This window comes from Benincasa hispida, chromosome 7 (genome assembly GCF_027475165.1).
Source record: "Benincasa hispida cultivar pf3 chromosome 7, pf3_genome.v1.1, whole genome shotgun sequence".
Lineage (NCBI taxonomy): Eukaryota > Viridiplantae > Streptophyta > Magnoliopsida > Cucurbitales > Cucurbitaceae > Benincasa > Benincasa hispida.
This window is the reverse complement of record NC_143484.1, coordinates 34,148,287-34,160,456: the sequence shown is the minus strand read 5'-3', so window position 1 is coordinate 34,160,456 and position 12,170 is coordinate 34,148,287. Positions and strand designations below refer to the sequence as shown.

The window sequence follows — 12,170 nt, the reverse complement described above, 5'->3', positions numbered from 1 at the left end:
GATTAACCACCTTGTCATCTATCTTAACAATTATAACTTATATTATTAATTTTATGTTTTAAAAAACCAATAATCATGTGGAACACACGTGGGAAAAGAAGAAAAAATATTAATGTAATAAAACAAAACAAAAAATATCATGTGCAAGATTCGTGCTTTGTCACAGAATATAAAAATTATGTGGAGGTAAGAATTTCAATTTATGAATTCAAAAAAGAAATAGTTTATCTCATTGAACTATGTACGTATTGACACAAATATATTTTCAAAAGACAGCAATCTCTATAAAACTTTGGATGTGAAATAAATTTTTCAAGATTATGTTTATTAAGACAGAAAAAAGTATATTTACCATTATTTTTAATATAATACCTAAATTACCATACTCTAGCCTTCTTTCGACACGCAAAAAATAAATAAATAAATAAACAAATAATAGGGAGCCAAAATATTTATAAATAATAGAAAAATATCATAATTTATTTGTGATAGATCGTGATAGACAATAATAGACTACTATCTATATATGATAGACACAAATAGTAGTCTACAAATAGATTGTGATATTTTACTACTATTTGTAAATATTTTTAGCAGTTTTATCATTTAAAATATTTTATCCAAACAATAAGTGTAATACTAATTTGACTATATATATATATATATATTTTGTCTCTGGGATGAATATATATTTTTTTTTTCAATTTAGTGCTTATTGTTTAAAAATTAGTTTTCAATTTTTTTTTTTTAACAATTTTCAATTAAAGGAAAATGTTAAAATTCATCAAGAATAAACTTCTGTGACAATGCATGACTTTTGAATATGGAGAAAGAGTTAAGATGAGTAAAAGAGAAAAGAATCACATCTACAACAATAATAGATATTTTGGTTAGGAAATTAGAAAATTTTCTCCTTAATAATTTGGTCCAATTTCAAAAGTCTTTCCTCCTTCACTCTTTCCAATTCTCTGGACAACATCATTGATAAAATTATTCAACTTAATCATTCATCTAACAAGAAGGTCCTCTGGAGTAATTTGGTGGGTGGCACTTTATGGAAATATTTGGCTAATCATCCTTAGTCCTACTGCAGAAATAAACATAAAAATAATAGAGAAGTTAAAATAAAATAATAAAACTAGGAACACAGGAATTAATGTGAAAAAAATTCAAATCAACTGAAAAAAACCATGAGCAAGAAAATAATTCTCTCTCTAATGTCAATTACAAGAGATTTCTCTCAAAGCTTTTATAATACTTACACCCTTTTCTTACTCTCCAACTAGAGAATACATAAAGAGACTTTAATTAGGTTAGCACAATCAAACTTAACATGTTTCTAATCGGGATAATTTGAAATCAAAGGCATAAACTCCTTCTATGCTTTTGTACTTGGAGCTCATGACTTTCTTGAATTTTTTTGTATGTAGGATACAATTCTAATAATTTGCCACAACACAACAGATATTTTATTCATGGCAACTTCCTGGTGTGCTTACCTCTTTTTTTTTTTAATTATGATATCTCTTCGTTGGAGGGTTTTTTTTTAGTGTCTTCTTTGATGTCTTGTTTCCATTGAATTGGCATTAGGCTCTTCCCTATATCTCCTTTGTAATTATTCATATTCATTGAATGTATCGTTTTTGTATTCGGGATACAGGTGCACCCATTGACCCTGCCCTCCTCTAGTAAAAAAAAAAAAATCTCACTTGTGCCAATAAAAGGAGAAAAAATGTGACTGACAATTTTGTATATCACTAAATGTAGAGAGAGAAACTATAAAACGACCTAAAATTTATATCCAATAATTATTAAGAGGCTTGCAAATTCATCTAACAGTTTCTCTGGCCTTATTTCTATAAAAAGGCCTTATTTCTTCATTTATTCTTCACTTTTTTAAATCACCTTCTAAGATATCATAGATTTTCCCTGATGACAAGAAGCACTGCTATGTATTTTTGTTTGATCTTCAAGCTTTTCTTTCTCAGCCTTTTCTTTAGTACATTGCTCGCTTCTAGCTTGGATTCCGACGATGACAAAAAGGTATAAAACATTAAAAGTTGGACAACTATACTTATAATATATCTATATATATGTATCATATTATGGGGTTTATTTTACATATTTTTCTTTTCTTGTTATTTTAAAAAAACCTTGCAGATTTATATAGTATACATGGGGAGGAAGATAAAGGACGACCCTGATTCCGCTCATTTACATCACAGTTCATTGTATATATATTTCGCTCATTTACATCACACCTAAACATTCAACCTATTCTATTTATTTCAGATTTATTTAAGCTTAATTGTCTTCCTCAACCTCTTCTTCATTTTTTTTAATGTGTATTTATATAGAGAGAGAAAACTATGCTGATTTTTATCGCAAGAGTTACAATTTTATAATACATTTGTTTACAACCGACATTGTAACTGCGGTTTAGATAGCAGTTTAAAACTGACATCTTATATGAATTTTAGGTTAATCCATGAAAGATTCCATAAAATGAGGCATTTTTTTAAACTGACATCATATACTAAATCTGTCATCGTTTATAAAATGTCAACTGACATCTAAAGCCTAATTGTTGCAATCATCTTGTATGTTGTGTACTTTAGCCCTTTTGCTCCAGAATCTGTGGTCTATATGTACAAGAGAAGTTTCAATGGATTCGCAGTGAAACTCACTAAAGAAGAAGCTGAAAAGATTGCCAGTACGTATACTTATTATTTAACATAAGGTTCTGTTTGATAATCATTTCGTTTTTTGGTTCTTAATTTTTGAAAATTAAGTCTATTTTATTATACTAAAAAAAATTAAGTATATTTTCTCTAAATTTCTTACAATTAATTGCATCTTTCTAAAGTAAAAAAAGGTTAAATCTTAATCAAATTCCTAAAAAAAAAAAAAAAAAAGTTCTTAAAAACTACTTTTTTATGCCCCATTTGGTGATCATTTTGTTTTTTTTTTTTTTTTCTGTTTTTGAAAATTATGCATATTTTCTCCCTATTTCTTACAATGATTTGCATCTTTCTTTAGTATAATGGTTAAATTCTTGACAAAATTCCAAAAATAAAAACAAATTCTTAAAAGCTATTTTTTCAATCTTTAAATTATAGCTAGGTTAACCATTGGTAGAAAGTAGATAAGAAATGAAGAAATTTGGAGGTGGAAGTAGTGTCCATGGAATTAATTTAAAAAATAAAAAACCAAACTGTTACCAAACAGGACCTTAGTTTTCAAATTTTGGCTAGTTCTTTTAAATATTTGTAAAAAGTAGATAATAAATCAAGAAATTTAGATGTAGAATAAGTGCATACATGTTTAATTTTAAGAAAACTGAAAAACAAAAAACCAAATGGTTATCCAATCGGAGTCTTATTATTTCATAATTTAGGGTGTGTTTTGTTAACTTAGCGTTTAATTTTGAAGATAAGTCATTTTGAAAAAAATTGAAGTGTTTGACAACCACTCAAAATAGTTTTTCAAACACTTTTAAAGTGCATTTTAAACGATTTTTATCAAATGAATTTAAATAAAAATTACTTTAAGAAAAAAAAATCTCTAGTCAATCCAATGAGGACCTTAGTTATTTTAGGGATTAAGACATAATTTGAAAGATATTTTTCAGGTATGGAGGGTGTGGTATCTGTGTTCCCAAATAAAATAAACAAACTTCATACGACAAGATCATGGGATTTTATGAATTTTCCAAAAAATGTTCCTCGGGTAAAACAAGTGGAAAGTAACATAGTTGTTGGAGTTTTTGACACTGGAATCTGGCCTGAGTCTCCCAGTTTCAATGATAAAGGTTTTGGTCCTCCACCATCTAAATGGAAGGGCACATGCCTAGTATTCAACTTCACTTGCAACAGGTAAAATAAACTTATATCAAAACCTTTATTTATTTATAAGGATGTGTCAACTTAGTTGAGATATTATAGTGTCTCTATCGATCCCTCTTTGTCTAAAAGTTTTTTCTTTTGATAATATGTGGGGTGTGGAAATCAAATCTCTAACTTTGAGATTGATAATAAAAATACAATACTAGTTATAACTCATTTTGATGTGAAATTTTGGTAGGAGTCGAATATTTAAATGTTAAGCTGTGTAACTACTCTTATGGATTATAAATATATCTAGCAAACACATTTTGAACAATGCTTAGTGGGACTTGGTTTCTAATTCCACCACTAGACACATTATAAAATATTGAAAACATGAAATACAATTTTATTTCTTAGTCTATGCATTGTTTTAGAATTTCAAATTTTAAGACTACTAATCAAAAGTACCCTTGAAATTTTTTTAATGTCTAGACTGCACCTAATCTTATGCTCTTCACTCTTTTACACACAAAAATATAAAAAAATATATTTTTGGTTGTACAAAGATGAGTACAACTCAGTAACAACTAAGTATTATTCATGTTTTTATGTAGTTTTTTTGAAAAGATATGTAAGACAAACTTGCTCCCTCTTTCGTTTTTTTCCCCACCGATAAACAAATTACTAATTAAAGATGCAAATCATTGATGAGTTTTATTAGAAAAATTATTGGAGCACGAGCATACCACATTGGTCGTCCCCTTCCCCGTGGTGAGGTGGAAAGTCCAAGAGATACAAATGGCCATGGAACGCACACTGCGTCGACAGCGGCTGGCGGTCTAGTGAGCAAGGCAAGTTTGTACGGTCTCGGACTCGGTACGGCAAGAGGAGGTGTTCCCTCAGCGCGCATCGCTGCATACAAGATATGTTGGAGTGATAGTTGCTCGGATCTGGACATTCTTGCAGCATTTGACGATGCCATTGCTGATGGTGTCGATATTATATCTTTATCAGTGGGTGGGAATGAATCACGACAATATTTTCGAGATCCCATTGCCATTGGATCTTTCCACGCAATGCAAAAAGGAATATTGACATCCAATTCTGCCGGAAATGACGGTCCCAGATACTTCACCACCACAAGTTTGTCTCCCTGGCTTCTTTCTGTTGCTGCAAGCACCACCGACAGAAAGTTTGTCACAAAAGTGCAAATTGGCAACAAAAATAGCTTTCAGGTCATATTATTAATTTTCTCCGAACATTTTTCCATAGTCATAAATGCTAAGGTTAACTATTATTTTTTTTTTTTTGACAATTTTCAAAATTTGTTATTAACTAAATACTATGACATCTAGGCATCACTTAGTAACATTTTGTTTTTAGTTTTTGTTTTTTAAAATTAAGTATATAAATATTACTTTCACCTCTAACTTTCTTATTTGTTATCCATTGTCCACTGATGGTTTAAAAAACCATGTCAAATTTTGAGAATTAAAAAAGTTATTTTTTATTTCTTGAATTTGGTTAAGAATTCAATTATTGTACTTAAAGATGCAAATCATTGTAAAAAATGTGAATGAAATATGCTTAATTTTCAAAAACAAAAACGAAAAACCATATAGTTACTAAACGGGGCCTAAATTGACAAAATGGTGTTTCAAACAAAACGTATTTAGAAAAAGAAAAAATACTTTTAGTTAGAATAATATAGTGTATAAAAATTATACACATATAAAGTTAAGTCCAATGATATGATCATTGGATCGGTCCAGATCGATCCAACGATGGTCCAAACAGATTGGCCGATGGACTAGTGTTAAGTATTACCGCTTGCCACCTGAATGACCCAGCAGAGGTTAAACCCGTGGCAACAATGAATGTTTTTGAAAATTTCATACCCTACCAAACTTTGATTTTTGGTCGACTTTGTCTGCTAGAATTAGGTTACCCAAGGCTTTAGGTCATGAGCCTACTGATGAGGCTGATTTGCATAATCCAAACCTCTTTTCTAATCATTATTATTTTTTATATATAAGAATAAACTCATTTGTAATTGTAATACTTTATCTACTGTTTGAGAGTTTCTTATAATCTCTTCCTTGTATGTTTATCATTTACTATTAATGTAGTATGGTTCCAGAAAGATAAATATAGGGCCATAATATTTTCGTGGAAGTTTACAGGGAGTTTCGATTAACACATTTGATACGAAGGGTCAGTATCCCCTTGTTGCTGGACGTGATATACCCAATAAAGGTTTCCATAACTCGACCTCGAGGTAATTTAATTTGCATTTAAAAACTATATATATGTATATATCATTTGTGTTTGCTTTCTCACCATTTCGTAACAAAATATTTCATCTTTCCTCAATAACATTTCAATTTATGGCTATTTTTCTAAAAGGAGATGACTAAATCTTAAAAAGAGTTGTTTTCAAATAGAATAAAATAAACCAAATTTTTACAAACATGACAAAGTATTTATAAATGATAGATACTAATAGACATCTACCAGTATCTATCAGTAATAGATGATAGTAATTTATTCGTGTCTAGAACAGATACTGCTTTAACAACTCGGTGGATCCCAAGTTGGTGAAGGGAAAAATCGTCTTTTGTGAAACGAATGTTGATAGTAGTGAGTTCATTAGCTTAGGTGGCGCAATGGGTGTCCTCGGGAAAGGAGATAAAAATACGATGGATTGTGAATTCTCCTATCCCTTGCCTTCTTCAACTCTCGACGTAGACGATGCCACTATCATATCTCATTACATTGATAATACTCGGTATGTTCCCCAACAAAAATACCCTTCCAATGTTGGTTAGTTTCATTGGGTTGTTTCATATCTGATATACTGCTAATATACTTAAAATATTATGATTATAAAATGAAATTCTCATGCTTATTTCATAATAAGTTATTGATTGATGTTAGCTATACTGCTAATAAAATTAGAATGTTGATTGGTATTATTGATATACTCACATTTAGTTTTAAATAGTTATTGATTGATGTATGATACACTTATCTCTTATATATGATATACCATTAATCCACTTAGAATATCAAACTTATAAAATGAAACGTGCATGCTTTACTTCAAAACATGTTATTAGTTGAATGTTGATTGATATTAGATATATTGTTAATACACTTGAAATGCTTAATGGTGGTAGATATATTGTTGATACATGCATATCTTACTTCAAATATTTAGTGATGATGTTTGATATACTTATTTCTTATATTTGAATATATTGTTGATACACTTGGAATATTTAGTATTTAATATTATTGCTTATTCATATCTAATAGTATGTTGATGAATTAGATATTTAATATGCTTGTAGATTGATATCTGATACACTAATGGTTATACTCGAAAATTTATAGGTTTGTTGATTGATTTCGGATAGACTAATGATTATACTCGAATATTTGGTATGTTTGTCAATTGATGTCTAGTAGATTATTGATGTACTCTACAATTTTGATTTACTATAATATACTAAAAATCCAATAGTATTACTATTGATGAACTTCTAATATACCTACGAGTACAATTTTATAATTCACATTAGCATTGTCCATCATCCCATTGATCACTACAAGAAAACAACAATTAGAAGCTTAATCATAACTACAAAATAAAGAAAAAATATGAAAACTAAATAAGTGATAACTCACATTTGTTGCGAACAAAAAACAAGAGTTATAATAATAAATGAAAAAAACACACAACTAATATAAAATAATCTTGATATATCTAACTACAATTATAAATATGCCAATTTATTTTTCTACCCAATACAATTTGCAAACCCAACTACAATTATAAATATGCTCATTTATTTTTCTACCTTATACAATTTTCCTTGAATATATATGATAGAGAAATCCTCATTGAAAAAAAATGGAGAGACCAATATACATAGGTTACTCCTCTCATTTTCGGTTAGTTTTAAAGTGAAACCTCATATTTTCTTTAATATGATATATAGATATCAATCAAGAAACGAAAGGTGAACTCAAAGTGTTCAAATGTAGATATAATTATATTAACAAATTAAAAATTAGCTTAAAGTTTTTGGGTCAATTGACAATTTAATATGGTATCAAAGTAAGAGGTCCTATGTTTAAACTTGTATATCACTTCCTCTTCAATTAATATTGATTGATTTTTCTTTCGGACAGAATATGTATTTGGATTCATGGGCTCTAATTTAATAATAGATAATATTAGAATTCATCTCAAAACTATTTTCTTTTCCAGTGCCATCCTAAACAACGATAAAATGATTTTGAGATGGAATCGATTTTTATCTCGTAGCACATATATTGAATTATTTATCAATATTAACGGGGTTTGATTTCTTTTTTTTTTTTTTTTTTTTTTTTTTTTTTTTTTTAATCAAATATCGATGAATAGCTTTCCTACTGCAACCATTTTCAAGAGTACTGCAACGCATAATGCGCCTTCTCCTGTTGTAGTTTCTTTCTCATCAAGGGGACCTAATGCTGCAACCAAAGACCTTATAAAGGTTAAATTTATATAAACTTTGTGTTTCTATATTCTTAAGGTGTGGGTATAAGATGATTACTAAACAAGTTTCATGAACTTAATTGAACAAATGCAGCCTGATTTGAGTGCTCCTGGAGTTGAAATTCTAGCAGCATGGCCTCCAGTTGCCCCTGTTGGTGGAATTCTTAGAGATACACTTTATAATATAATCTCAGGGACCTCAATGTCTTGCCCACATGTCACTGGAATTGCAGCGTATGTTAAAACATTCAATCCTACATGGTCTCCTGCTGCAATCAAGTCAGCACTCATGACGACTGGTAATTATTACATTCATTTATATGACTCAATTAACATAGGAGGGGAGAGATGGCTTGGACTCATCATCTTTCTAATTTGGAGATTCACCATTCTACGATTTGATCTTGATTTCTTTCCTTTACCAAATGTTGGTTTTAACTTCATAAGTTTTGATATTATATTAAATAAAGTGGTGTGAGTTCTTATCAAGATGAAGAGACCTCACCATCTTTACAAGATAAATGGGTGTTACATCTCTGTTACCTATTAGTTTTGAAATGGAACGTCCTGTTTAACTTCAATATGCTATCATAGTTGTAAAAACAAAAAGATTTGACTCAAGATTTTGGAGAGAGCATGATGAGAATAGTTATTTAATTATATAAAGCCCGTTTGATAACCATTTGATTTTTTATTTTTGTTTTTCAAAATTAAGTCTATTTCATCCACAATTCATATAATAATTTGCATCTTTACTAAGTACAATGGTTGAATTTTTAGCTAAATTTCGAAGACAAAAATAACTTTTTGATGTTACTTTTTTTAAGTTATCAAAATTTGTCTTAGTTTTTTAAACCCGTGGAAAGTAGATGAGGAAGAAATTTAGAGAAGAAGTAGTGTTCATAAGTTTAATTTCCAAAAAATAAAATAAAATGATTATCGAATGGGACCACATAAATTCATATTTTAAACGTTCCTGCAAAATTTACGCAACTTCTTGACCCTTCTCCATTCACTTTGTACAGCTTCGCCCATGAATTCTCAGTTCAATCCACAGGCAGAGTTTGCATATGGCTCAGGCCATGTGAACCCACTAAAGGCATTAACACCTGGGTTGGTGTATGATGCAAATGAAACCGACTACGTCAAATTCTTGTGTGGTCAAGGTTACACCACCGACTTGGTTCGAATTATCACTAATGACAATAGTGTTTGTATTTCTACAAATACTGGTAGAGTATGGGATTTAAACTATCCTTCTTTTGGACTTTCTGTATCTCATTCGAAAACCTTCAATCAATACTTCACCAGAACTCTCACGAGCGTCGCGTCTGGAGCATCAACATATAAAGCTATGATTTCTGCCCCGAAAGGCCTTGCCATCACAGTGAAACCTAAGGTTCTATCATTCAATGGCACTGGAGATATGAAATCATTTAAATTGACAGTTCGAGGAACAATGAGAGAGTCCATAGTTTCTGCTTCTTTGATATGGAGCGATAGTGTACACACTGTGAGAAGCCCCATAACAATCACTTCTCTCTAGTTTAATTTATCCTTGAAATTAAAAATAAAAAAAAAAGGTTTAAAATAAAGAAAGGAAAGTATTCCCTTTGCTTCCTTCACTATTTCATTTTTGCTTGTCCATTGTCATCTAGTCAAAGTCGTGGCATCTCTTGAAATATGTTTATGTGTACTATCACTAATATTGATAAATAATAGTATTCTCTTTGCTTGTGATATTGATTGTTTAAGTCTTGTTGGATATATATTTTTTAATTTTAGTTTTTATTTTTTTAAAAAAATTATAAAAGGAAAAATATTATAAATAAAAAAATTGCTAAAAATATGTATAAATAATAATAAAATATCACCGTCTATCAATGATAGTTCGGGATAAACTACTATCTATATCTATATCTGACTACTATCTATATCTGACTACTATCTATATTTATCATGATATAGAAAAACAGAGATAATAAACTATCGTGGTCTATCCAAATAGATAATGAATATTTTCTATATTTGTAAATATTTTTTTTTTTATTTTCTTACAATCCGTTCCATACTAAGTTTACTATGATTTTGTTTGCTTTTTTTTTTTTAATGTACTGTTTATAAATATATTCAAAATCTAAACTAACTTTAAAATGGTAGCTTTAAAAAACTTTTTCTTTTTTAAATTTAATTACATACAACCGCATGTTTTATACACCATGAAAATTTTGATTTTTTTTTTCAAAAAAAAAAACTTGATTATCTAATATAAAGATTTTAAAATCATCACAAACTGTTGGGCTAGAACTTACGTCATTTATAAACCCCAAACCCAATAAAAAAAATACTTATAAATCATCAAACCACTATTTATACTACTAGGTCACACAAGTGACAAGCACGGGGTCGAACCATAGAGAAGCCAAGAATTAAATCTCTTCTAAGCTAAATTTGACTGTGAAAAGCAGTAAAAATGGATAAAATGAAAATATGCAAGAAATTAAAATGCGATGGATAAATGTAAATAGGGATTGGTTTATCTAGTTCTCAAATCAAGATAGACATTCAATGTAATTTTTATCATCGTCTTCTGCAAATTAACAATGCAATCAAATTATGCATGTACAACTACTCCTTGATTCGATCGAACAAGCCTCCACAATGGCGGACATCTAGCAAGGATTTCACTGAGAAAGCATCCTAATTATTAATTAAGGTCAGAAAGGTCATACCTTAACTAATCTACATGCTTCTAAATTGGATTCGATAGAGGTCATATAGAACTAAAAACACATGCATTACGATTTAGGATTCAATTGTGTTGATTAATTGTCCAGAAAGTCATATTTAATTAACCAATTTTATCTTTAAACCTAGCAATTCATGCATTCTTGGAATAGCCATCAAATATAGAATTAACTAATACTACTGTGGATTTTAGCTAGACTTTCAGGTAAGAATGTGAAATAACTAAAAATCAATTAGCCATGCACAATTATGCGTGAAAAGCCAACCTTACAATCAAGTGTATAGAAATTAAAGAGGATTAAAAAAAAACATAATTTAAAAATGCAAAACACCAATTAAACCAGAAGACGCGAGAAATAAGCAAAGAATTCTTAATCCAAGAACTAGATGGAATTTACCTAAACAATTCATAGACAAATTCAACGATGATCCAATTCAAGCATACAATCCAAAATAAAATGAATAAAACTTACATAATGATGCTAAAAAGATAGGGAGGAAGAAGAAAACAAGGTCTTTCCTCAACCTCCATAAAATCTAACATGATTTGACCTAAAAACAAAGCTGAAAGGTATATATAGGAGGTAGTTGGAGCGTTACATCGCTGCCCTGTATATTCAGCTATTGCATTTCAACATTGGGATAGCATCAGGCTTAGACATAATGAGCGTTGCGACGCTCATGCCAGGGGAAGTTTGATTATTTTCACTCCTTTGAAGCTCGGATGCTCAAATTACCCCTAAATTGCTTCAAATTAACTTCGTTTGGCTCCAAACGCTCGGTTCTACCTTTTGTTTACTTGATACCTACAAAAGAGGATATTAACAAAAATCTATTAACGAGTTTGAGTTAAACTAGGAATTATAGCTTTTTTTTTTTTTTTTTAGAGCTATCACAAACCATGTTTTTTTTTTCTTTTCTATTACAATTTCTGGGTTATTATGTGATGATTTTTTTAAACTTTCTAAATATATAAAAATAGAATTAGATTGAATAAAAATGACATCTCTTACGTGACACTCAAACTTCCTCTGTCCTTAGATAGTACA

General features: G+C 29.6%; 1 protein-coding gene across 2 annotated transcripts; it reads left to right on the top strand.

The window, feature by feature from the left end:
- The first annotated feature begins 1,782 nt into the window (after positions 1 to 1,782).
- Positions 1,783 to 10,113, top strand: LOC120081519 (cucumisin-like). 2 transcript variants are annotated; one of them, XM_039036475.2, is made up of 10 exons: positions 1,783 to 2,043; positions 2,161 to 2,231; positions 2,619 to 2,713; positions 3,632 to 3,875; positions 4,549 to 5,062; positions 6,011 to 6,105; positions 6,391 to 6,615; positions 8,260 to 8,371; positions 8,468 to 8,672; positions 9,399 to 10,113. In XM_039036475.2, exons 1-10 carry the CDS (start codon positions 1,933 to 1,935, stop codon positions 9,917 to 9,919), a joined length of 2,193 nt encoding a protein of 730 aa, XP_038892403.1. In that variant the 5' UTR covers positions 1,783 to 1,932; the 3' UTR covers positions 9,920 to 10,113. The 2 variants fall into 2 exon arrangements, with proteins under 2 accessions (XP_038892403.1, XP_038892404.1); XM_039036476.2 differs by lacking the exon at positions 2,161 to 2,231 and having other exon boundaries at positions 1,888 to 2,043.
- Positions 10,114 to 12,170: the final 2,057 nt, after the last annotated feature.